The 27,467-nt window shown below is 41.1% G+C and overlaps 1 protein-coding gene across 2 annotated transcripts in view; it reads left to right on the forward strand.

Annotated features, from left to right (window-relative positions):
• The window catches only part of ADGRA1 (adhesion G protein-coupled receptor A1), a 313,062-nt gene that overhangs the window by 133,719 nt on the left and 151,876 nt on the right, over window positions 1–27,467 (forward strand). For both annotated transcript variants that reach the window (XM_083616838.1, XM_083616839.1), the window contains 4 exons: window positions 15,922–16,086; window positions 21,305–21,503; window positions 22,963–23,112; window positions 24,797–24,958. In XM_083616838.1, the coding sequence (XP_083472964.1) occupies window positions 15,922–16,086; window positions 21,305–21,503; window positions 22,963–23,112; window positions 24,797–24,958 (676 nt within the window). The remainder of the gene's footprint in view (window positions 1–15,921; window positions 16,087–21,304; window positions 21,504–22,962; window positions 23,113–24,796; window positions 24,959–27,467) is intronic.

Raw genomic sequence — 27,467 nt, forward strand, 5'->3', positions numbered from 1 at the left:
CCTCGTGGAAAATGGCTAGCTGCTACAAACTACCTTGCAATGGATGCTCCCTCTCCCACCACTTTCTGCTAACGATCAGGTGGAGTAATATTTAAAGGTTGTCTATGAATTCTCTAGTCTCTCTCTCTCTTTCGCTCTGTAACACAGAGGGGGAAAGTGTTCACACCAATTAACATCAGTTTCTTTCTATGTCGACCATTTATTCATTAGTATCATTTTACATTTTCGAAGCTACAAACATGAGTCTGACCAAACTGCGGGAGGCAGTGGAAGACAGAAGTGCCTGGCGTGCTCTGGTCCATGGGGTCACGAAGAGTCGGACACGACTAAACGACTAAACAACAACAAATCATTTTACTAGAACAAGCTTTTTCTTCTTAAAAACGCAACTTCGTTGTTTAATGTCTTGGATTTATTTATTTCTATTCAATCACTCTTGCTGAGAATCTCTGCCCCCATGAGATTTTTTTCAGAAGGGTCCTGCTGTTGCACCTGCCAGCAATACATAGACAGAACAATTCTCAAAGCTGCATGCATTTGGCAGCAACCAATGCAAATGTATTAAGAACCTGAATCATGCTTTATGAATTTGATATCGGACCGTAGTGTCTCAGAACTACGATGCCCTGCCAGGTTGCTCTAATTTGTGTGTGTTTACTTTATATCGAGGAACAACTGACATCATCTAGTTCATTTTTTTTACCAGTAGGAGACTGGAATGATGAGCTATACTGCTGCTTTTCAACCTTTGCTATGCAAAAAAATTGTTTTACGGTATACAAAATTGCCTTGTGGCGAATGTTTAGAAAGATCAAAAAAGAGGCAGCATGTTGAATATGGGAAGGTTGAAACTGATTCGCAACATAAAAATCAATATGTGCAACGCGGGGCTGATGGTTTAATTAGTTCTATCAAACACCTGCTGCTTAAATTACTGGGTAGATAGTGCCCTGCCCTCTCATTTCTGCAACTGCAGACTTTCTTTGCAACCCACCATAAAACTAAATGTCAGATTAATATGATCTAATCTGCCTTGATTTTATAACACTTCTCCTCCCACTTTCTATACCCATGAAGTTAACAGAATGTAGCCCATATATTGCAATATAATGACCTAGCATTACTTTTGAATATTATACTAATTGTATTTTTGAAAGCCAACACACTTTGCATAGTTAACACTTTTGAATATTTGCGACCCTTGCAAAAATAATATCTATCATGTGGGGCCAGGGATAGGGAGCCAGTAAAATTGGTGGGACAGCATTTTGTAGCTGTTTGCAAGGTTCCCAGAAGAACTGTAGAAAGCTTTAGAAAGGGCTGTTGAAAATGGGGGGCCATTTTGGCTCAGCCTCAAGTATAGCTCCACATATAAAATCAAATTAATGTGTGTGCAACTGTTACTGTAAGTGTTGTCATAGAAACAGGGGCAGTCTTCCACCCCCTGTGTTTAACTGTATGTGTTGCCTTTTAGTACAGATACTATACTTTAGTGCAGATACTAGTCTTTCCAAAGCTACTTTCTGAAATTTGTAAAGAGAATGACTAAAAGTGTCCATATATCCTGATTGTTTTGGATATGTATTTCCAGCTCAACACAATTATCATTTATAGAAATTCCAGTTTTATTGTCTTTCCTTTGTAAATATAAGATATTGAGCCACATTACTAGCTTTCTGTTAAGACATAATTGAAAATAAATGACAACCTAAACATTTTTTTGTACTGTGCTAATGAAACTAATTTATAAAGTGAGACTCTGCCTCATGACATTTTTCTTGGCAACAAATGTTTCCATATGGGACACTTGAGAATATGTTTTCAATTAGTTCTTACTTCAGTTTTTCAGGTATTGGCCAATAATAATATTATTTGAACTTTTCAAAGTTACTCTGACATATCGTTTCCATGGTCATATGTGTACTTTTGTATATAAGTTAAGAAACTTGTTCCCTACCAGTCACTGAAATGGTATATTTCTACCATGAGCCAACCACATATTTCCTATAGCATTTAAAATAATTTGTGCATCTGAAAAATATGCTTCTGGGAGCTGAGTTCATCTGATTTCCCTGAGCAAATGTTTACCTTGTATTGTCAAATTCCTTTATGTCTTTGAAGATTATGGAAAGTGTGTGGCTAGGCCATACCAGCCTGCCCACTTCTTTTTTAGTGGCCCTTCTCCAGCTATTCCCTTTTTTCGGAAGCATGGTTTGTGTTCACAAAGGAGAAGGCCTCAATCCAAACAGAAGGATTAGCTATCCCAAATTTAATAGTATATTATGAGGCACACCAATGAAGTTGGTTGAATTGGGTTTCACATAATAACAAAGAGTATCTATGTCAAGTGTGACAACTTTTTATCGAGATGCCTCTCAGTTACTTAAATGTGAGGCTTGAAAGGAATCTGTTTTTGTAATAAATCATCATCAACAGTAACAATTAGTAATACAAAAGAGAGGACCTTTTTTGTCATGGCACTCTGAATTCCCCTGCCCCAGGTCATATCTGTCACTGGCATTACAAAATTTTCAATGCCAGGTAATGTTCATTGGATAAATGTTGGAGGGTATGAAGTTATCAGACCCCTGAGCTGTCTGAAGGCAATCCTGTATAGGGAAGGTTTTCTTTAATGTTTACGTTTTATTATGTTTTTATATTTTAATGACCTTCCTAGTTGGCCACACATTTTAGATGATGTTCTTTTGTCACAATTTAGCCTTACACTGCTTTTCACTTTATAGGTTATTTTTTTAGCACAGCCACAATATGTTTTAAATATATCAGGTTTGATGAAAAAGAAAATGGAAAATGTTGACACCAAATGTATAGATGGCATAAACTTATGAGATAAAAGGGAAGTGCGCGAAGACGATTAAATAAAGTGCAGCAGGAAACCCCGGCAAGCAGCTGGAAAAGAAATGTAGTTGAGGGAGAATATAGACTTTCAAAATAGAGTACCACAACAAGGAGCAAGATGGCAAGCTTCTGTATTTTCCAGACATTGGCCTGGTTAACATGTCACAGTAAGTCAAACTATGGCCTATGCACAAACATACTGCCGCCTCGGGAGGACCTTGCAGCACAGCATGAGCCAAACTTTAGTGTGCCATCTGAACCTAGACTCAGAGGTGGAGCAAGGTGGGTGCCGTGGGTGCATCCTGCCCCTGGTGCCAGCTTGATGGGGGGTGACATTTGCTGCGCCACCCGCGCCATTTCCCCCGAACTCCCAGCTGGAGGAGTTAGGCAGGGGAGAGGACGAGCTGCACAGGTGCAGCTTCCCAGGTTCAAGGTATGTTTGGGAGTCACAGGGGGCGCCGTTGCGCTGTTGCCCCAGCCCAGATGGCACCCCCAGCACGATCATGGCCATGTCAGATGGCACCCTCCAGCAAGATCGTGGCCATACTGGATGGCACCCCTGGCACGATCCCCGCCGCGCCAGATGGCACCCCTGGCGTGATTGTGGCTGTGCCAGATTGCACCCCCTGGGTATGATCGCCCCACCCCCAGGATTGCCCTGCCCCCAGGTGCATGGCATGTGTGCCGCCCTGGGTGTCGGAGTGGCTAGCCCCGCCGCTGCCTAGACTTGGGGTTAAGGTCCCTCCTTTTTAACTATGATCAGTAACCAAGGTTTGTTCTATGTTCCATGCTAAAAGGGCTGGCTGTTTGTGTTATAGGATAGCTTCTGTGTGAGATTGCGCCATTTCTGAAGAGCTCTGTTGCAAAAGGCAAAGAGGAGTCTTTGAGGATTTTGTTTGCTCTGTCTTAATCTGTAGGGCTTTTTTTAAAAAAAAAGAAAAAGAAAAGACCTCTGAGTTAATCTCACTGTAGGTTTAAACTGAAAAAACGATGTGTGTCAGGTATGCGAGAGAGAGGGAGAGAAAATGACGCTGCTGCCACTGAAGAATGACAGCTTATTTTTATAGCTCCATGCTCCAAGGCTGACTCCATGTCCAACACAGCTATATGAATAAATGATGCAGGCTTCCCAGTGATATGAAACTGTAATAAGAACTGTGATCAGAGCGCTCTTCATCAAAGATAACAAGACCTTGCCAAAGTCATGTTGTTGCAAATGGCTGTGTGGTATTATATGTATATACTGATACATAGGTTTCTCAGGCACAATGAATTTTTCTATTGTTCTTTCAGTAGGGGGGAAATACAGCGCTCTTTCCAACCATTTTCAGCTACTGGGGCTACTCAGCCAAGGCACCATAATTCCAATAAACATTAAAAAGGTTAACCACCTTATATTTTGTAAAACATTTCCAACCATAGATTATCATATGAAAGGCGAGCTAGAGTTTACACAGAATATACAAGCTTTGTACTGTCATGCTGTCAGCAAAACTGACAATATATTGTGTAGCAGAGATGATAGCCCTTTGTAGGGATTTGAGAAATGGAGAAACCATGATGCGCACCTAAAGTTACATGAAAGTCGTGTTTTACACATTTTGTCTTCCGGCAAGAGAAAAAATGTCAAACAATACAGTCCAATAAAGAATTAAAACAACCGGCATTTCTAGAATTAGTGATCAAAGTTCAGCCAAGAGCGACATGTCTAACAGAATAGACTTTCCTTGGCAGGCTGCTGAAACTTCGTAAATGAATGGAAAGTGGCCAGTGCAAATAGTTCAAGCATCCCCAAAGCCAGATCTTATTTTGTGTGATACAAATATTGATTCGTGGCCAATGACAACCCTGAATGCAGAAGGCTTGTTTAATAGAGTATGTAAATCTTGGAGGAGTACAGTTGTGAAACCAGCTCAGGAAAAGTTCAGTTGTCCCACTTAGCACAACAGACGGGGGTGGGGGTGGGGAGTATACCGATGCAAAATGTGCTCGCATGTGACTTAGATTATAGTGTCTTGTGGGGCATAGGGTGAAAATACAAATGTTTAAATTAGCTTTTTGTTGGGGCAGTTGAAAATGGAAATGAAGCAGCATTTGCAGCTTAATAAACATTACAGATAGTAGCAGTGATATTATCACCTGATTAGAGTGGCTGGTTGGGATCTGCTGTTAACCTCACTCACTTTGAGGTTGTCCAGTTCTGCAGGCTCTGGCTTTGGCTTGGCATCAGAGCAGTGGGGGTCCCATCAGAGGCACATTCTCAGTCTGAGGTGTCAGATAAAGTCCTATCCTCTACCCTGGACAGTCCTGGGACAGTTAATCCCTCAGGCAATGCCTTGTCTCTCTCTCCCTCTGAGCCAGAGGCAGGGGCGAACAGGACAGATTGCTTAAGAAGCAGCAGGAGTCTGGCGAACACTGAATTAAGAGCTGGGGAGGAGATGGCATTGCAATAACTTGGTCCTATGGCTTCCTTCTTTCCTGGAGCGCTCCCTGACTCATTTATTCTCTTCCCAAGTAATGGAAAGCTTCCTGCTGCCAGATGGGTGTTGGGACTTCTGGTCTGGACTTCAGATTGTCTTATTTTCTTTCAAATATTTATGTACCCCTTCATATTCAAGATTCCTAAGCAGTGTACATAAAATATTTTAAAAAGAGCGAGAGAACAATTGAAATTCATCATAAAAACAGGCCTTAAAATGCCTGCTGATTTTGTTTTGTTTTAAGTTTTTGTAATGTGCCTGAAGTTCAGCAAAGAGGGTACCTGTTTAATCTCAATCACTAGGATTGGACCACCACAGGGTTGGGTCCACAACACTGAATGCCCAGCTTCTAGTAGTTATGATCCTTGCCTCTGAGCCATAGGAAACCACCAGCAGAGACTCCCTCAGATATCTCCATGATCAGGCCATGCTTTAAGGGATCAGGCACTCCTTAAGATATCCTAGACCCAAGTTGTTGAGGGCCTTCCAGAAGATCACTGAATCTGGCCAGTAATGTTGGAACTGAATTATGCTGGTTTGATCTCCAGGAAATATAGCATTATTCAACATCTAAACACATTCTGAGGGAGAGGAAGTGTCAGACAGAAGCAGAGGGTGGCAAATGAAAGTCTGCATTACAATAATGCAACAAATACTAATTTTAAAATTAATTATTTTGGTGAACTCTGCTGTCTACCATTTTCTAGCTGCTCCCAAAGGCATGCAATCAAATAATCAAGGATTATCATACAAAGATTAGCACTTTTTATTCATCATCTTGGAAATGTTTTACTTAACAAAGCCTCGGTTTTCTGTTTGCTAGACCAGTTGCTGCTATAGTTTCATTGTGGTGGTGGTTCTTGTTTCTGTTGTCTGGGTCCAACATTGAATGTTGAGGGCTGTGTTGCTAGACCTAGTGAGCAGGGGGCTTTGTGAAAGCAAAGTCAACATTGTGGAATTGTAGGTTAGAAGTATGAGGAAAAAGTCCTGCAAATAGGCTGTGTTTCACTTGTCTAGCACTTCCCACGCTCTGGGTGGTTCCAGAGCTGACTTGACTACACAGTCATTCAAGCAGTGGCAGAATGCCTAGAAGTATGAATGAAGCCAAGTTACAGGGAACCAGGCAGAGGGCCTTCTTGGTAGTGGCACCCGCCCTGTGGAACGCCCTTCCACCAGCTGTCAAAGAGAAAAACAACTACCCAACATCTGAAAGCAGCCCTGTTTAGGGAAGCTTTTAATGTTTAACAGACTATTGTATTTTAATATTTTGTTGGAAGCCGCCCAGAGTAGCTGGGGAAACCCAGCCAGATGGGCAGGATATAAATAATAATAAATTATTATTATTATTATTATTATTATTATTATTATTATTATTATTAGGCATCCACTGCAATATTGAAGGAATCCAGTGGTTTATCTCTCAGATCATATAGCCTGTTTCTGCTCTGCATGCATTTTTCGTACTATCACCTTTCTGTGATAGTGCCTTTCCACTATGAAAGTATTCAAGGTGCTTTTTGTAGTTTGGCTCATTGGGACAAGACCCAAGAAAATGGCACCACAAAGCATGCATACAGATTTTCTCTGATTTAAACATCAATCCTGCTAGATCTGCAGCCTGCTCTTAAATTTGTTTTTTAAGAACTGTTGAAGGATTCTGTGGGAGCAGTGTCTAAGAAAGAAAGTATAAGGACCAAATTTTAGGTGGGTTGGGATGTTTTGCATGTGCACCACTGACCGAAAGCCATTTTAATTTATTTAATTTAATTTAATTTATTTGGATAACTAACACAGCAGCAGCTGTGTTATCACACTAATCCACTAATGTGGAGCAGTGACTCCCCATGAGATTCAGGCATTCTCCACACACACACACACCCGGCTCTGAAATGCCCTCCAAAGAAGTTTGCAACACCCAACAGTAGTGTGTGTGTCTCAGCATATGTAGTGAGCAGTGGCGTAGCATGGATTGCCAGTGGCCGGGCCCACAATGAAGGTGGTGGTGGTGAGGAGGAAAATGGACAGAGTAAGCATGCACATTCAACTGCCTAGCGGTTTCTGTGTCACCCAGGAGATTGCAACCACAGTGATAAGAAAATATTTGTTTTGTTGTCTGGAGAGGTCACTTCCTGGCTCGCTTCGAGAATCCGTTCTCAACAAAGCCCAGAAGCAGCACCAGGCATTGAAGTTTTGCACCCCTAACAATTTTGCACCTAGGGCAACTGCCCCTGTGCCTCCCTCCCCCTGCCCCATGCCACTGGTAGTGAGTAAAACAACACAAAGGCTTGCCTTATGGAATGGTGTAAAACATTGCCCATGCAGCATCTCAAATACTGTATGTAAACCTACCTGCTTTTTTATGTATCAGGCAAAAGTGATTAGATTAGGAAAAGCAACAGTAGCTTATTATACTGTAATCTGACCTTTATTCACCATGATACAGGAAGATGAGTTTTGTATATTTTCTACTTATCACCCAGAGAAAGAAAATCATGCAATTGTACTTGCATTTAACTTAGTTCTGATAAATCACAGCTGGCAAACATTTGTTTGTATATCCAAGAATCTGTAGAAGCCCCATATAAGCTTTAATTTAATTTGTTTTCTGCTTGCTGCTAACAGGTTTTCATTTAAGGATCTGTTTATACTGTAAGGAAAATCATTCCATGGATAAATGAGTTTCTTTGTGGCCTTTTTAATGTTCCTCTTCCCCTGTGGGAGCTACTTCTCTATATGTAAATGACCCAGCTTTGTGGGCATTCCCCTTGGAATCAGCATCCTGACAGAATTTGCATGCCAAAGGTCCCAGCTTCAGTCTCCTGTATCTCTAGGTACAGTTGGGAGGGACCCCTCTCTAAAAAAACATGGAGATTTGCTGCCAAACCCAGGGCTTCCCAAACTTGGGTCTCCAGCTGTTTATGGACTACAATTCCCATCATCCCTGACAACTGGTCCTGCTAGCTAGGGATGATGGGAGTTGTAGTCCATAAACAGCTGGAGACTCAAGTTTGAGAAACCCATATATAGACAGTGTTGAGCTAAATGAACCCAGTGGTCTGACTCAGTATAACATAGCTTCCTGTGTTGCTAAGATACCCAGTTTTAGTTGATTTTAAAGAGCTTGATTTGCAGATTCTCTCTTGATTTTGCATGTCTTAACCTTTGGTCCTTATTTTGCGCAGCAGTATGCTCTGGGGACCACCCTCACTTTTGAAAGTCTTTGTTCATATTAATAATGGATGGTGGCTTGGATTAGATATAGGCATTATAGACTTTTTACCTAAATTGTGGGTTGGTTTTTTTGTGGGTTTTTTAAGTAAACAGTCTTCATGTCCCAGTAATTTGTTTTCCTTTCTCTGCCAGAACTGAGATAGAGTCTTCCAGATACATACAGGAAATTAGGTCAGATTCTGAGAACCTTTCTCAGGGAAATGACAATTGGAATGCATTCCTGTAGCCTCTATTTCTTGGTCACTTTTCTTTCTGACATTTATTTATTTTTTTATAAGATTTTTATTAAAGTTTTACAAAAAAGAAAAGTAGAGATTCACAGAATAAAAAACCATAAATTACAGAAAAAAGAAACACACAAAAGAAAAAAATACAGAAAGAAAAACACAACTAATTAAGAAAAATTAAATTTAAACAAAGAAAAAATAAAACCATTCCATTTTTCCAATAACCTCAATTTCATATGCTTATGTTCTTGACCTCCTCGCACCTTCCCCTTTTTGTATTCCCATTCAAATATTTAATTCAGCAAATTCTTACCCTTTATCAAATGTTTAAACTTTGTACCATAACATATACTATATCCATATTTTTCAACCAATTATCAATACCTTTTTTGCATAATCTTAATAACTTTTATCACTAATTACCACTTATTACCCATCCAAGCACAATTTTAACACTCATTAATTTTATAGTATTTCTGAAGATAGTCTTTGAATTTCTTCCAGTCTTCTTCCACCAACTCTTCTCCCAGGTCTCGGATTCTGTCAGTCATTTCCGCCAATTCCATATAGTCTATCAGCTTCATCTGCCATTCTTCCAGGGTGGTTTCTTTCTGACATTTAAATGGCCATCAGCATGCAACAGACACATTGCAAAAATATTATTGCAAGACAATAAAGGGAATAGCTCCACTAATAACAAGGCTAACCTCAGGTCCGGTTAATTAGTTATGCATAGTTGTAGTGATGAAAGTGCATATTCTAAATGAAAATGCCATGCCCCAGATTAGTTATTTTCTCTATGCTGAGTTTCTACGTTGGGCAACGGCCAGTGCTGAGGGCTACAGTAGAACATTATAATGACTTTCCCTAAATTAATTTCCGCTGTATATTACGGAACACTTTGCAAGCCCACTGGGGGATGGGCAGGTGATGTGAGAGTACCAATAATGACAGAACAACACTTTGGAATTAAAATGGTCACATCTTTATTGTTTAGTCCAGTATACCTGAAGGAGCGCCTCTACCTCCATCGTTCTGCCCGGACACTGAGGTCCAGGGCCTTCTGGCGGTTCCCTCGCTGCGAGAAGCCAAGTTACAGGGAACCAGGCAGAGGGCCTTCTCGGTAGTGGCGCCTGCCCTGTGGAACGCCCTCCCACCAGATGTCAAAGAGAAAACTAACTACCAAACTTTCAGAAGACATCTAAAGGCAGCCCTGTTTAGGGAAGCTTTTAATATTTAATAGGTTATTGTATTTTAGTGTTTTGTTGGAAGCCGCCCAGAGTGGCTGGGGGGACCCAGCCAGATGGGCGGGGTATAAATAATAAATTATTATTATTATTATTACAAATGTAAGTAGACATTGAGCCTAGCACTGAGTATGTATCATGAATCAGCCTAGCCTGGTTGCTGGCTGATCACTCCTTTAGGGCCAAACCTAAAAGATCTCCCCATGGCATAGATCAAATGGGTAGACCCACCAGTCCACCACTTGGGAAGTTTTATGGCCTGTAGTTTATAAAGAGTGCTGGCAGTAGTTAGAAGGACCCCGACATCCCTCACAAAGCTACAGTTCAGAGGGTTCCCTAGAAAGAAAGTTTGATTGCGAAAGTACTCTGATTCAAGTGCATCTTTAATTGCATATGTGTTCACACGAAGTGGATTAAAGGACTCTGTCACCCTGGTGCAACAAATCCACTTTTAAAAACAAAAACACAGACTTGTTGCAGTTAGGAAAGTGACAGGGAAGTGCACTGAAAAGTGGGATGGATGGATGAATTAATGTTTGATAGGAAGACATGCAAGCACCCTACAAGCAAACCTGGATCAATGATAATTGCATAATCTCTCGACAACAAATCAGAATGAATACTCAATAAAGGCCAGAGTCTCATAGTCTAACCTTCCCATAAGCTTTGTGCAGGCAAATCAGAATGCATGTCCAATAAACAGGGCACCTAGAGGCATCAAACGGTCAGTTCAGTAATGAAATCTACAATCCCAACAAGAACAGAATTGACTGCAGAGTGTGTCTCACGGACAAATAAGAATGGGCCAGCAAAAAGGAAGAGAAAAAGCAGAAGAGCGACTCTTTCAGGAGAAAAAGGTGGCAGAATTTCAAAATGTCTGATGAATTTGTCTTTGCAATAAGAGACACCAGTCTCTGAAGACTTGCCCGTTGAGATCATCTTTAACAGGGGCTCTTCACACAGAACTGCTGTAACAGGGGTGGAATATTTGTTTGCTGTTTTGGTTCTTATTTTTATTATGTATTTTGTGTTTTTATAGTGTAATTTTATGTGCTGAGCTCTGTGGATGAAGGGTGGTTTACAAATTTAATAAATGAATGGAATAATAATAAATAGCACTGTGTAAGCAGGGCCAAAAGCCTTGGTCATTTCTGTGCAGTTGTTGCCTCTGATCCCAAGTGGCTAATGATTTCATGGAAGGAATGGCAATTGGAACAGTAGTGCCATGAAACAACTAGTTATGCCGGTTCAGCTTTACTGCTGTGTATGTGTATAGGTTACCTGAGAGAGGAAGGAAGCCTGGTGCTTTCCTGAAGAAGCCATAAAGAGAAAGAGAGCATGCTGAACAGGAGAAGTTAGAACAGCAAAGATAGGCAAAGCTTCTCTTTTAAATTCTCTTTTAAGAACTTTTGCTTCTGCACTAAATTCAGTTGTTACAGGGTTTCTAGGGAGACCAGGATCTGTTCATCACTTGTCATATCCAGATGCTAAGTAAGTAAAGATGTTCACTAAAGTAACCACTGCCCCTAGGATACCTTGAAGAGTATAAATTAATTACCATCTTTTGCCACAGCCAGATGGTTCCCACAACAGTCAATATCCATGGTCTTTTACACTTAACTTCTTTCTGTACTACAGTCAGGGTTCAAGGAAGGCTAAGTGAGGAAGAATGTCAAAATTAACAAGAGATATTGCAGACAGGGTCTTTTCCCCCAGTGCAAGTGTTAAAAATAATCTTGTTTTTTTTGTTTTATAAAAACTATGTTTGTATCTGTATGAATAGCCGCTAATTTTAATTGGCTAAAGACTCAGGGGCTGAGCACATAGAAAGTGCCAGTGTTTTCTCCATTTAGATATAATATTGATAGAAAAATGTAGGCAGTGCATATCACTGTCTCTTTCTAATTTGAAACACAAGTCATTAATGGGAATCATTAGCACTGATCCCAGACCCTTGGATTCACTGTGCTTGTAAACAGCTTCAAGATAAAGGTATTGATTTGTGAGAGTAATCCCAAATTGTTTGGGTAATGTTCTCATATGCTTAGATAATGTAAGCAGATTCCTAGGGCCAAACTACACCTGATACTAAGTGCAGATTTGCATTTAATGTGCAGATTTTTAAAAATTCAAATTGCGTCAGCTAGGAATTGCCCGATACAAAGGCTTGCTTCAAAAGAAGGATTTCCCCCCAGGACTGCCCCAGCTGGACATCCCCAGCTGATGCAGTTTGCATCTATTTTAAAAATCTGCAAATAAAAGCAAAGATTTATTTCAGATCAGGTCTAATTTTGCCCATTACAGTGGTACCTCGGGTTACAAACACCTCAGGTTACAAACGCTTCAGGTTCCAAACTCCGCTAACCTGGAAGCGTTACCTCGAGTTGAGAACTTTGCCCCAGGATGAGAATGGAAATCATGTGCCAGCGGCGCAGCGGCAGCAAGAGGCCCCATTAGCGAAAGTGTGCCTCTAGTTAAGAGCAGTTTCAGGTTAAGAACGGACCTCCGGAACGAATTAAGTTTGTTTCTAGAGGTACCACTGTAGTTACATTCAAGATGGATGTCCTGAGTCATTCAAGGAGATGTGTCAGAGGGGCTGATTGGATCACAATGATGGGTGAGAGGAATTCGTGGAGCTGCCAGCTGATGACCCCTGGGCTAGGGTGGGCTGCATCAGGACCCTGTGAAATGCCAAAACTATCGGGGGTGTGTGTGTGTGCCATAAGTGAGGAATTTTGTCCCAGGGAGGGACCTAACAGATTGTCACCCTTCTGTCCCAAGACCACTCTCTCCTGCAATCCTGCCCCCCAGTTACCTCGTACCAACCCTGATTCTGAGCCATTCCTGATTAGGGTTGTGGCAAATGATGCCTTTTTATTCTATTTCCCCATTGTGGCTTGTCACTATCAGAGCCGTCTTTCCTATTGGGGTTACTGGCACATTGCGCCAGGGTGCTGGCCTCTCAGGGGCGCCCCAGCAAGTGGGGGAGCTGTGCAGTTTTGCCGGTGGCCTCCCCTTTCCCTGCATGCCCGCCAGCTGCGCCCCATCAACCATATGGCTGGCGGGCATGCAGCTTCCTTCCCAAGCCTCTGCAGGAGGAGAGCGATCCCTGCAGAGGCTTGGGAAAAGGTCAACAACTCTGGGAAAGGGAGGGGGCGCCGGAGGGATCTTTGCACCACGGCGCTGGATATGCTTAAGACGGCCCTGGTCACTATAGACCTTGGCATTATCAAAATAATAGTAATACTGGTTGAAAATGTAGCCTGCAGTTATGTATTATCTAAATTCCTGATTTGTGAGCATGTTATAAAATGGAAAAAGAACAGCACTGGGATGCAGCGACTGCCTTCTTAAAGTTGCAGAATGAACTGTAATACTGTTGACTTCAGGTCAAGGATCACATGCATACACACACAAGTAAGCAGAAACCTTGCACAGCAGATAAATACTGAAGTGCCTGCTCTTATTTGTCTTGGAGAAAGCTTTTATTTATTGTTTTAGGGGAAATGTTATAAATAGTAAGCTCCAGGAAAGTGCAGTCCGTTTTGAGCCGGGTGGGGTGTGGGGGCAGGGGAAGAGAAGCAATTTTGTATTCAAACAGCCTACTGAGTTGAGAGATTATAACGTAAAAATAAAGGTCACCCAGTGTTACCTTAACGGAAGGTGTTGGCTGACCTGATGGTTCAACATAGCTTGAATGGCAACGCTGTCATTTGAGATATCTGGTTTCTATATCAACAGCCAGCTTCTGTAACCTTTACAGCAATCCAGTTCTTATAGGAAGGGAATACGTTTTGCTGACATTTTTGTCTAATTCCGTGTCAGTTACAAGCAACCGGCAGGCTGCAGTTCGAAAATGCTGTTTATTGCTATCTGTATGCTGGTATCTTATAACAGACCTTGTCGTTGTTGCTTAATTAAACTAATACAGCTAATTCCTGCCATAAAAAGGTATGACTTTTTTGAAACCCAGAGTTCTAATGAATTAGTCCCTGTGAGTACTGTAACAGTGATGCTTTGTGCAAGAGTTAAATACTATCATGCATCATTAAGAGAGCTATAAGTGAGATTCATTCTAAAAGTGCATTTGGGATTTTCCACCCTTGTAAGCTCAGGGCCACAACTAAGTAGAATAAACTCAGCTATATTTAAAGTTGCAGCAGAAAGATAACACCAAATTCTCATGAGATATACTCACACTATAGAATCATTTCAGCCAAAGGCTATTTACTACAATTTTGTGGAATGCTTTCTCTGGAGGATCAAAGCAGTGTTCCATTAGTGCCAAGTGTGCAGAGTTGTCTACCACCATTGTGTCCAAAAGGAAACATGGTGTGGAAGCAGGGCTGGATTTAGGTTTGATGAGGCCCTAAGCTACTGAAGGTAATGGGCCCTTTTATATGTCCAGCTGTCCTTTGTCAACAACACATTGTCACTGTTTTTTGTGTTGCATATATGCTATATAGTAATTTATGGACCTAATAGGTATCTAAAGCCATTTGCACATATAGAAATGAGCAAACGAGTGATATTTTAGGGAGCAGGCTAGCAGGCAGAGCCCATTACTTACATCATAGGAGCCTACACAACATAAAACACTGTTGCTGTATGTAGGTTTTATTTTATTTGTTTTTTATCTTATATTTTGGAAATGTACATCCAGGTGTTCTTTTTTCTTTAATTTTTTGGGGGGCCTCCAAGAGAGTTGGGCCCTAAGCTATAGCTTGTTTAGCTTATACATAAATCCGACACTGTGTGGAAGGCTGGTTGTTGAATTTGTCATATCATTTATTAGTGAAAATTTCATTTTGAATTCTTGATTTGCACAAAAATCAGGACAGCAAGGAAGGAAGTCCTACAACTATAGAGCCATCCCAATAACAGGATGCATAGAAGTTAAAGATGAACATGCTTAGAGAAATTAAAGGAACTTCTGTAAGATGTTTCTTGAAGTGAATCACATATGGCTTTTCAAAACCACATTAAAATCAATAACAACCTTAATTTGTTTAACTCATGACCACAATCTGAAATTTATTTATTCATTATTTTTTCTATTCCACCTTTCACCCTGGGGTTACAGAATGAATTACATCAATAGCAACAAAAACAAATTATAAACAAACCGGGGAATATAAATATTTGTTATCTTAAAACTACCATGCGTTACAAATTAAGATCATTGTATCTAGAAGTTGTTAAGTGCGCTTACGTTGGATTGCTGTCAGTATCTGTATCAATGGTCAAATTCAGAAAAACATGTTCACTTGGGGGGTGGGGAAGTGTTTGTAGGGACACAGCAGGGTTTTTCTCTAAGCAGAATTGGGTGGCATATTTTTTTATTCTGTTCACAACAGAACTGGACCAGAAGTCAAGGTCAGCTGGAATTCAGTAGAAACAGGAAGGCACTCTGAGCTTCACTTTGAATGGTTACATACTTCTAGCATCAGCTACATACAGTAGCGGATGACATGTTGAGACTCATCTGACCTCCCTCCAGCTGAATCACTGCTGCTTACAGGGACAGAGAGGAAGAGGGGTGTGATGCCAGGTAGGTCAATATGGTTCATGAGCACCTTTCCAGCACTTTACCCTGTCCCTCCATCTCAACCAATGACTCAGCCAGAGGGAGGTCAGGTGAGTAATGCAGCCGTACCATGCTCCCAGTTACTGGTCACAAACTTTTATAAATAGGTTTAAAAATACAGGTATCTGTCCTAAAGCTTTTGAGTGTGTAGGGAGGGCTGCAGAATTGAATAAGTAAACCAAACAAACATCACTGTAGTCTAAAGAGCTCTGTCCTATGGAGAGTTTTTGGAGTCGCATACCTTTTAAGTCAGGCTGATAATTTGTTTTCCTTTTTTTACTCTCTTGTAGTGAGCTTATTTTGTCCAGCATTGATTTTGATGCAACAGGAATGTGGGAATGCATGGTCAACAACTCCTATGGAAACATCTCTAAGCAGGTAGAAATCGTTGTACTAGAAACAGCTGCACCTTATTGCCCTGCTGAAAGGATAGTTAACAGTAAAGGAGATTTCAGGTATGGTTTTTCTTCTGATTTCAAAAATATATGACTGATCTTTGGTTTTCTTGTGTAAAACCACAAGAAGCCTATTCTGTACATATCAAATATATACAGCGGGGTAGTCTTTCGTATTCAAACAAGTTTCTCAATCTGTAGCGTTGGGTTAGTGGCAGCAATTTCCTAAGGCCAGATAATGCTCTAATGGCCCCTTGGGCTACTTTATCTGTTTGGAAGGTTCAAATGTGCCTTTCCTAGCAAATTTGGGGATAATGTGGGATGTGTGTGGGGGGAGGAACTTGGGTAAACCCCTTGCACTAGTGCTTAAAAATGTAGTTAAATACTGCCTCTTGTCATGCTTCCCTGCCTAGAAACAACACTGATTGACTGTCTTGTGAAGTAGTTCCAAATGTGAAGCACAACAATGGAAGAAAGACACATCTCCTTGGTGTCTGGGATGCCAACGAACTGTGTAACTATTTGTACACATACAAAAATGCTCTGGGTTTGAGTTTTTCAAACAACAGTCACACATCCCACATGAACTGAAGGGGCTTTTAAAAGCCGCATGTGATATTGCATAGTGGGTGAAGAAAAGGCAGATAAAATGAAATAAAATCCTACTGGGTTTTCCAAAGCCTATGTGCTGGTCTAAATTAGCTCTTTGGATCCAGGCCGTTTTAAAGTGCAATCTAGACATGCCTTAAGATAGCGGTGGGCATCTGTGGTACTTTGGACATTGTTGGGCACCAACTCCCCATTACACCAGGCAGCATGGCCACTTTTCAGGGACGATGGGAACTGTAGTCCAATGACACCTGGCGGACCATAGGTACCACAGCTCCAATGTATAGTGTGCATGTTCCGAAGATAATATTAATGGTTCAAGCCACACATACAATTATAAAGCAAATAGAAATGGCTTGCAGTTTTCCTTCCTTTCTCATGCATTTCTTAAGAATGTAAGGAGACCACCCAACATCCTACCCCCGCTGAATCAGAACAAAAGCGTGACACATTTGTGCTGGAAGTGAGTCTTTCCTCCTTATGCATTAATTACCCCATTGTGTTTGGCCTTATCACTAACTTAATTTCATTTTTTAAAACACACTCACCCACCCAGCAATAACATTATTCCTTCACTGTTGCATGGTAAACTAAATATCTTTATAAGCCTCCTAGAAGGCAAGGCATCTTTTTGTAAAACAAAAATCCTTGCTTTTGTTTGAAAAGTTCAAGAAGAGAGAGTCACTGTAGACCGCATTTCTTCTCAATACAGAAAGGCTCAACTTGAGGTGCTGTTTAATGAGTCACTTAAAAAATATATTATATAAACTTGTACTAGCTGCTACATAATGCAGCTTTCATTAAGAAGCCCTTCAATCCCTTGCCACCAAATGTCATTGTCTTCTTGATAAATAAAATATATATATGAATGCTGAACTAATGCCAAAGGCGTTTTGCCACTTCATTTGCTACAAATCAAAAAGCTGAGGAATTGACATTTCTGTCCTTATTGATCATCTTTCAGAAAGTCCACACAAATTTATTTTAGAAACTTACATCAAAAGCATGCTGAGTCCATAGATTCCTTTGGCATTTCAAAGTAATGAATTCAGAATTCTGGAGAACATCTTTGGAACTAAAGTTAACATTAACACCTGAAGCTTCCTTGAAAGGTTTCTCTTCCCAGGATGCAACTTGCATGCCAATAATTTATCATGAAAAGGTCTTTGAGGTTTTTGATATTCTAGCAAATACGTAGGAAGCATGATATCACAACCACAAAAGCAAAACTAGAAAGGGAAGGGAAGGAAAAGAAGAAGAGCTGTTCGTTTTTAAAAGGAGAAGCGTTAAATGTAATGGAAAGGTTGAGTCTTTTGAGCTGACAGGCCCAGGTGGTATTTGTAATTGAAAACTTGCTGCAAGGATTTGTAATGCAAGCCTCAGTGAACAAAAGCTATTATGGGGTGATGGCTGTGTTTTGTGTTGTTTTTCTCTCATTATAAGCTATTTTTAAACGGTGTGTGTGTGTCCCTGTGTTTCCAGATACTAAACGCTGGTATTCTAGCACTGAAATCTTCCCATACTATTCTTTGCTGAAAAGCCCAACGGTTCTCGTCTGGTAGACAAAGTGCCTTGCACTTAGAGTTACTCAAAAGGATAGCTGCATCTAGCCCTTTAATAAATAAATATCAGCAGAGTAGCTCAATTAAAGTGACGTTCAGGCCAGAAGTAAGACAGAAATGCTCCTTGGTTCATATTCCTTTTAATTATTTATACAATTCTGACCATGATTCATTTTTGCATCCAAAGTCTTTTCTCTTCATAATGTGTTATTTCTGCGGCTAGAAAGGTGTGGGGAATGAGCACCATATTTCTTCCAGCAGCAGTACTGTTCAGAATTGGAAATACATTTTTGGCTCAGACTCTGTCAATGCATAAAGTAGCAGCACCTTTAAAGAAGAAGACGAAGAAGAAGAAGAAGAGCTTGATCAAAGAACTTGGTTTAATGCTAGAATCGAGTAATCTGAGGTGTCTCATTGTTTTTCACTATTACTTATGGCTTGGCGAGCTTGTTGGAGCCATCTGCCAGAGCGAGAGGGCAATCCTCCCACTAGAACTTGGGATCTCTACACCTCACATAGCCTAGGGAGATTTCAGGAAGGGGCAGGCTAGCAGCACTCCCTTTAATAAAAGGACAGGCCCCCATTTCATCCGGCCTTCTTCCAACACTCCTTCCCCCCATATGTACTGCAAACTTCCATAGCCCTCCCTCCCTTGGTTTAGAGCAGGGTTTCCCAAACTTGGGCCTCCAGTTGCTTTTGGACTACAATTCCCATCATCCTTGACCACTGGTCCTGCTAGTTAGGGATGATGGGAGTTGTAGTCCAACAACAGCTGGAGAACCAAGTTTGGGAAACCCTGGTTTAGAGGCTCCCACAGAGGCTTCCCTGGTTTACAGGGCCAGAAATGAACTTAACTCTCAGCTGCAATTTGCCCTTGTTTGGGAAGTTTTCACCTTTCTCTCAATGGCAGCCAGTGTCTGTTAGCTGCCTTATCTTCATTGTCGCAGCTTGGGCAGAAATGGCATTGAGTAGGGTATAGGTAAAAGGGGAGGCCCCCTTAAGGGACCTTGAGGGGTGAACAGCCCCCCACCCTAGCTCATGTGGGGCAGGTCTAGTCAGAAACCAACTTAAGTTATCAGCAGCCCCAGTCTCATGGTTTTGCGCCATGTTGGATCATTGGTGTGTGGCTGCCCCCCCCCCGACTTTGGTGATTAAGGTTGGACTTCAGGTCAGATCTTGTCCTGATGCCATGCCAGCCTCACCTATTTCTGTTAGTCAATAAATTTGTGGTCAGTTTCATCCATACACATCTCCTGATTCGGAGGGTGGCAACAAGAAAACAGGCCTTTTCTGTGGTGGCTCCCCAATTGCGGAATGCTCTCCCCAGAGAGACTCGCCTGGTGCCATCATTACATGTCTTTAGACACCAGGCAAAAACATTCCACTTTAGTCAAGCCTGTGGCTATTAAATAATCTATGGCCTGTGAAAGTGTGGGGGATAGGACTGTTGTTATTATTGATTATTTTACCATTAGGCTGTCTGTCAGTATGCTCTTTACTATTTTTTTATTACGTTTTATCATTGATGTTTTTTAATGTGTTTCTAATTTCGTACACCAACCCAAGATCTTTTGATAATGAGTGGTATATAAATTGAAAGAATAATAATGAGAATTTTCCTTGCACTCTCACCTGGCTTTGAAGGGGGCTGCCACATTAAATGCCCTACAATGGTGTAGTCTCCTTGCCCTCCCATTCTTGTTCTGAAGACTATACAAATTCTGGAAACTCCAAAAGAATGCAGTTTTTATTATGTCTGTAGCCCCATTCTCACTGAGATGATAAACCCATGTCTTGGCTAAATCCCTTCAGGTGGAAACCTCACATGATAGAATGCCTCTCCATAGAGAAATACTGCCAGCGCATTGAAAATGATGTGTCAGGGAGCACAGACCTAGCTTAGCCTTCTATCTGACATGGTAGTTTTCTGTATATAGGATTTGTGTTTGTGAGGCAGCATTCCATCAATGTAAACACATTTTCATATTACTGGATCTTTAATAGAATATGCTATTTGATATATGGAAGTGTGGAAATGTACGGTTTAATAAAGAAAAGCTATCACTCATTTTTTAGAAGGAAAGGCCATCTATAGTTTTTCCCTTTATCATTCCCTAGCATAATAGCACATCAAACCAAAACAGCTTCAAATAATAAATAGCACTGCTGTTAACTTGCAACTCTACTGATTATGAGTTTTCTTCTCATAATCAATGAGTAAAATTGATGCCCACAGACAAACCAAGTGTTGCTGATTAATACTTATTGTTACCAGGCCTAGAAATTTCTAGGTGCTGTTCAGAAATTAAAAGACAGCACAAGTTCTGTCAGTAGGCTTACTTAATTAATAAACATGACACAAAAAGGATGGAAAGGGAAGCATCTAGGTGGAGTGTTTTAATTGATTAATGTCCCAATTAAACTGATTAAAGCATGTAGCAGTTCAAGATTATCTGTGCCAAACTGTTTGTGTATATTCCACCAATTTTCTCACTTGAGTGTCAGTGATGTGTGAATTTCCCACCTAGATTGTCACATTACAATTTAGTACTGATTATTTAATTATTTAAAAGTTTTGTATACTGCCCTTTGCCATTTGGCCTCAGAGCAGCTGCAGCAATAAAATATATAAAAACAGAATACAGGGTAAATATAATAAACATAATTTTATAACTCCAACAAACAGAAGAAAAGAAGAAATCACTCAAACCTCGTTGCAGATAGATTGGCATTCTGGAAAATGCAACACAATTTTTTTATGAATGATGGTGGCAGATAACCCTGTCCCTCCAGTCTGGCTTAGTAGGCACAGAGAATCAGTTTAGGGCTTCCAATTCAAGACGAATATTTCACATGCACTGCAGTCTAGGTGCACTTTGAAGGAAGTCCTTCTGAGTAAGCCCTATTGGAGCTTATTTCCTAGCAAGTGTACAGAGTAGGGGTGGTGCACATTGTGTCCTCACTATGTTGGCAACAACTCCTTTTAGCGTGGCTAATTGTGGGGGATGATGGGAATTGTAGTTCAACAACTTCTAGAGGGAGGTATGTTCGCTACCCCTGGTGCACAGAATTGCATCCTTAGTTGATTATTGTTATTTTGCTTATAGATGGCCCAAAACTCTGGCTGGTGTGATTGCTTACCACCCATGTCTTCAGTATTCTGTCAATCCAGCTTCCCTCTTGAATGCAGCTGAAGAGTCAAAAGCATGGCGTAAGTGTAATCGCACAGGTCGGTGGGCTGAAGAAAGCTATTCTGAATGTCCTTACTCACAAGAAGCTACTCAAGTCCTTCATGCTTTTAGTCAGGTAAAATGACACCAATTGTTATGCATAGAGCATACTGTAGATGTTGCACATCTCTTATCAGCACACTGCACAGAAATAGAAGTTTACTTCTTTGTTATCTAAGGTATATTTCAAGGACAGGATCGGCAATATGCTTGGAGTATCTTAGTTCTACAAATATTCTAGGTTTGAACAAGGAAAGTCAGAAGTGTTTATTATATAGATCAGGAGAGGGGAAAGACCGCTCCTTACCTTCACGAGAGCCTCCATTCAAGCTGCCCAATCATGGGTGGTTCGGGGGAAATGTCTGAGGGACCCTACTCTCTCCACTGCTTCCAGTTGGATTCACTCCCTGAGCATTAATAGGAGATGCGATCAGCCCCTGGCAGCTCATTCAGAGCCAATTTTCCCACCCTCCCACGCTAAGCTATATATAATGAGTTGCACAATGGCAGGTTGCCAGGTCATGCTCATAGCTTTGCTATGGAAGAACTCAGTCGCCATTTCGGGGCCAGGCAAGAATTTTCCCTCAATCCAATTGACACTGGCTGGGGTGGGTGGGTGTTTGTCGACCACATAGCAGTCGTCACTACTTGATGGCTGGTAAGACATTGGGTTGGATCCATAGCCAGAGGGGGATCACACTCTACCACAACTAGTGACAGGATACCCCATTAAAGGAGTCAGTGGGGATGGTGGTTCTGTCCAGATACGCTGATGGGAACCAAAGGGCCATAGCACCCCCCAGGATGGTGCTGCTGAAGGGATCGCCCCAATTTGATGTATGTCATAGGGCAACCCCAATAATCAGCTAGCAGACGGGTTGGTTGATTCCAGATACATACCCAATGCTTACACCAAACCTACTTACATCTGTAATCAATAAAGTTGTGGTTGGCTTTTATCCCTACATTTCTGTCCTGTGTTTCATTGCTTTCTTTGAATTCCTGGCCCTGGCAGAGGGCTTAGTGCACCTGGGCCTGCAAACTTTGGCCTTCCAGATGTTGTTGAGCTATGACTCCCCTCACCCCTGGTCATTGGTTATGTTTACTAGGACTGATGGAAGTTGTCCACCAGCATCTGGAGGGCCAAAATTTCCCCACTCCTGTTCTAGATTCAGGCAAGATGTTAATGATATCTGACCTTAATAATAATTTATTATTTGTACCCCGCCCATCTGGCTGGGTTTCCCCAGCCACTCTGGCGACTGAACACATCTGTTCAGTTAGCAAACTAGGGAAGCAGGATCAGTGCTAGTGGCACCAAGGTGTAAAAGTTACCTGATGACTTAACTGTGTACGGCCTTGTTTGTAGCAAGTATTTTATCTTGTAAAGAGCTGAAGATAGATTGAGACTGAATTTTTGCATGAATGACATTTTTCATCTGTAAGACTGAATTTGTCTATTTTTAAAAGTGCAACTGGGGTTAAACATTTGGCTGTGTTTTATAGGCAGCATTTTTTTTGTACTCTATTTCCAGATGCATCTTAACTCCACCAATGCACTTGAATTTTCCCATCAGCTTGCAACCTACACAAGAGATGCTGCCAACTTTTCAGATAAGGAGGACATTATCTATTTGGCTTACATGCTGGAAAAGCTAATCATATATATGGATGAAATAAAAGATGTAAGATACTGTCTTACTAATGAATATGTGACTGTTGGACGCTGAAAAACAAAGAACAGAGGCATAATCTTAAATTTAGTACCAAATACCCAGAAGTAAATTTCTGTATTTTAAGAGACAAAAGTTGTGGCTTTTCAACCAGATACTTCAAGTATGCACATTCTCAATTTCATTTGAATTAGAATTTTTTTCCAGTACAACAATAATTATATAGGGTTGTATCCAGAGCTATACAAACACAATTCCACTTGTTTAAGTGGGCTTCTTCTTCATACCCCCAAAATTTACTCCAGAGGATTCCTCATTCTTCTGGAGCAGATTTTCAGGATACATAGAAGGCTGCAGGACAGATTATGGTTAGGGTAGTTACTACTGGTGGGGAAAGGCTGCCTCTTTCAGACCTTGTGCTTGCCTCCCAGATGCTATGTCTAGTTACAGCTGGAAACAAGATGCTGGACCTAATACCCCATTGGCTGGATCTAGTGTGTGTGTAGGGGGTCCTTTTGTTCTGTTTTATGCACAGCTTCTTCACTAAGGTTGAAATGAAGGCAGTTCTTGAAATATCGCAAGAGTTCTAATCCTATTTAGTATTATTGCCTTGAACAATATTTTGGATGCAAGCTGGTATGATGTGCTTCATATATTTTGATACTTCTAGACATCTGCTTTCTCCAACATTCATGGTGCCTTCATAGGTAATTGACACAGTGACCCAAAGTGGGCATCCATTCCCCATAGTTTACAAAGGGGAAAAAAGAGGATCGGTACCAAACCCAAAGAGGAAAAAAGAGGCAAGGCCTCAACATGGTATTAAAAAATAGATTTATAAAAAAAAAATAGAACCTTACAAAGTAGTGAAATGCTTAACACATCTTGGTGAAAACCTTTCGGGGGCACTAAAAGAACGATGACAATCTACATCAGGCATGGGGAAGCTTTGGCTCTCCAGTTATTGCTGAACTACAACACCCAGCATCCCAAACCATTGGCCATGCTTATTAAGGCTGATGGTAGTTTTAGTTCAGCAACATCTGGAGAACCCTAGGCTTCCCACTCCTGATACACATAGTCACTATATGTAGAGCACAACCCACATCTCAAGTTGTGTTTGACCTCACAACTGAATTGGGACACTAGCAATTTATTTACTACTACAATTTATTTACAATTTAAAACACAGATCCTGCACAATAACAGGAGCCCCCCCCCCCCACTTCATCCTCATGGAGGGCAATGAGAAGAACAATTGGGAGAGGGATGTTAGTCGCTTATCCCCACTATCCCCTCTCTCACATTTACTTAACTTGGAAAAAGAACACATGGAGTGGGATTAGATTGCATCCGTAGTCAGGGCAGGGGCTGGAAGAGGAACAAATCACTGGTAAAGCACTCATAGCACGATATACTTTATGTCAATGGAACATTATTGCTTGGGCTCATATAATTCTGAAACAGTTTTGACTTTATAGTCACTGACTTGGGGACAGGCTTATCCATAAGAAATCAATTTAGTCTTATAGCCAGAGTACAGGATTTAGGTTGATGCTCTAAGAACTAGTAATTCCTGAAATGCTCACTAGACCAGTTAAATGCAGCTGCTTTCAATTGTGCTTTTATGTCATTGTTGTGCAGTAGTCAAATACTTTGCACTATGTCTTTTTTTCCCCCCCTTCCCTCCTACCAGCTTGCAGATGCTGTAGTTGAGATTGCCAGCAATATAATGCTGGTAAATGACCATGTATTATGGATGGCACAAAAGGAAGATAAAGCTTGTACCAGGATTGTACAGTGTGTGGAACATATTGCAAATCAAACTCTGACCAGTAATACACAGGTCATATCAAAGGTATTTCTTGAGATTTATTTGTGGCTTTTTGATATGGGAAATGTGGGAGTAGGAGGGAGAAGCAGAGAGGGATGGGGGGGATCTGGGTATGCGTACAGCATTGGTTTATATGTCAACTGATTTTGTAGCACCCAATGCATGTTGTCGTTGTCGGAATTCAAGCCTTAGTCAGAGGAATTGGCCACTCTCCAGGTGCCCGGCTTGAGTTCCTTGTTGATCTCCCCCGTCAGCGGCTCCCGGCAAGACAAGGCGATATCTCTATCGGCGATCCTCCTCAACGTGAGAAGAACACACCACTCCTCCCCTTCCATCCCCAGGGAGGGGAGAGAGACAGACAGAAATGTATTTACATGCCTTTATTTCTGTCTTTCCAGCAGTACAGAGAAAATGTGTCTGCACTCTCTTTACATCAACAGCAGAGAGAGAATAACTCCTCCCATGTACTTCCAGTACAGGGTCATGTGACACTCTGAGCTAACATCCGGTGCTCAGTGCACAGAATAGACTGTCCCTTGTTCCCACGGTACAGTCCCATAACATCAACATCCTGTTTGGCTTTCCAGCCATCTGGAGCACACACCAGCATTGCTCCTTTTTCGTAACAGTCTTATGAGCTGGTGTTCATCATCAGGACTTAGAAATGACTCAGTAATAACTTACTCCCTTTTTTTTACCACTACCACCATGGTGTGACTGATAATCTATATTAGATAAATGATTGATCCATACTTTTGGGGCTGTCACAACACACAACTTTAAAACTTAATAGTAGTAGTAATCTGATTCTGAGTAACGTAGAGAAAGAAGGAGTCTGAAGCCCCCAACCGAGAGTAATTACTGTGGGATTAGTTATTTCTGAGAGTGATATACTTTAATGTAGAGGTGGAATAGGGCTAGACTTCAAGTTTGTCACATCTACTTTGATTTTTGATTATTATTTTTTTACTAAAACCCCAAGATCTACAATCGAGCCAGGTGCAAAAGGCATAACCATTTTTTAAAAAACAAAACAAAACACAGGGTACCTCTGAGCATATTCTGAACCTAGGAATGTGTTTCCAGTGCCAGAACTTAACTGACCTCAAAGTCCTTTCACACAAAAACTACTACTGACTACCTTTCTTCATTTAAATAGCCTAATTTAAGCAAGAAGAGTAGTTTCGTTGTTGCTTCTGTTAAACAATTTAGAGTCACAAACCTTTGCAAGTCTACTGCAAATCACCCAGAAAACGAACAGTAGGCTTGCTTTCTGCCCACTCCTGCCTTTAACCAGTTGTTTTAAACCAGTGGTTCCCAATTTGTAGTCTGCAGTCTCCAGGGGGGTCTGTGATACATACCCAGCAACTGTCCAGGACATCCCATTTTGCAGGGCACCCAAAAACATGCAAGTCATTAGATCCACACAGGAGTGACCTGATTTTGTGTTGGGCCATGATGGAGGGTACGGTGACACCATTCACATAACAAAAACTACCACCGAGATCTCAACATTTTCAAAAGTAGGGAGTCCGTGGCTTGGTTTTTGGAAAACAGGGGGTCTGCAGTACTTAGCTATTTGGGAACCACTGATCTAAACTATTAGTTTGCCCTTTTTACTGCTTTTGAATTATTAGAACACACTTTCCCCTAATAAGATGAATCAAACAATAAAGTGATAGTTCAGAATAAAAGCCTTCCAAACCTCAGTTTCTGTTAGAACCGAAAGCATTTCTTGGATTGCGTTGCTTAGGAGAACCATACTTAGGATTTCTAGCTAGTTGTATACGTCAGAATAGTAGTAAAGACATAACTGATGCCATATGGCCATAGCAGAGGATCCATAATCAGATTTAGTTTTGCATTTAGAAGTCAGTTCTTATCTCTGACTACCATGTTTCATGTTACAGCAGCAGATGTTCAGCGAGACTTGACGATAACATGCAAAAACAAATTCTGATCTAGAAGACGTCCTTTGGATGCCAATATAGGAAACAACGAATTGGAAACCTAGATAGTTTATCTATTGGAGTCTGCCTTTCACACATCAAAGGAAAGGAAAAACAGGAGTCCTTAGAGCACCTTTCCTGAATGAGCTTCCTATAGTTTGTGCTGTGCTTTTCACATAATAGGGAAGGGCATGTCAAACTTTGACTTTTGTCTTCTGGGTTTCTGAGGGTTTTCCTGTTGTTATTCTGTCTCTCACCGCTACATTAAACCTACCATTAAAATTATGGACTGATCATTTCTTCGTCAGAGGGCAAATGGGCAAATTTAGCAGTGGATCAAATACTTCCCCCCCTCACTGTACATACTGAACAAGAAGTACCGAGGATACCTAAAATTAGTGGAATGTCTTCAAGTTGTCATCAACTTCTTAAAAAGTCTACATTTTGTCATCCAATCTAGGAGAAACAAGAACCTTCTCCTTTATCTCTGTTAGCTGATGCTTGTGATGTGGTCTTCATTATTGTGGTCTTCTAAAATCACATGGTTCTGTTCTGTCACCTTCTCTCCCAAGATATCTCTCTTA

The sequence above is a fragment of the Podarcis filfolensis genome (assembly GCF_964270895.1).
Source record: "Podarcis filfolensis genome assembly, chromosome: 5".
NCBI classification, from domain to species: Eukaryota; Metazoa; Chordata; class Lepidosauria; order Squamata; family Lacertidae; genus Podarcis; species Podarcis filfolensis.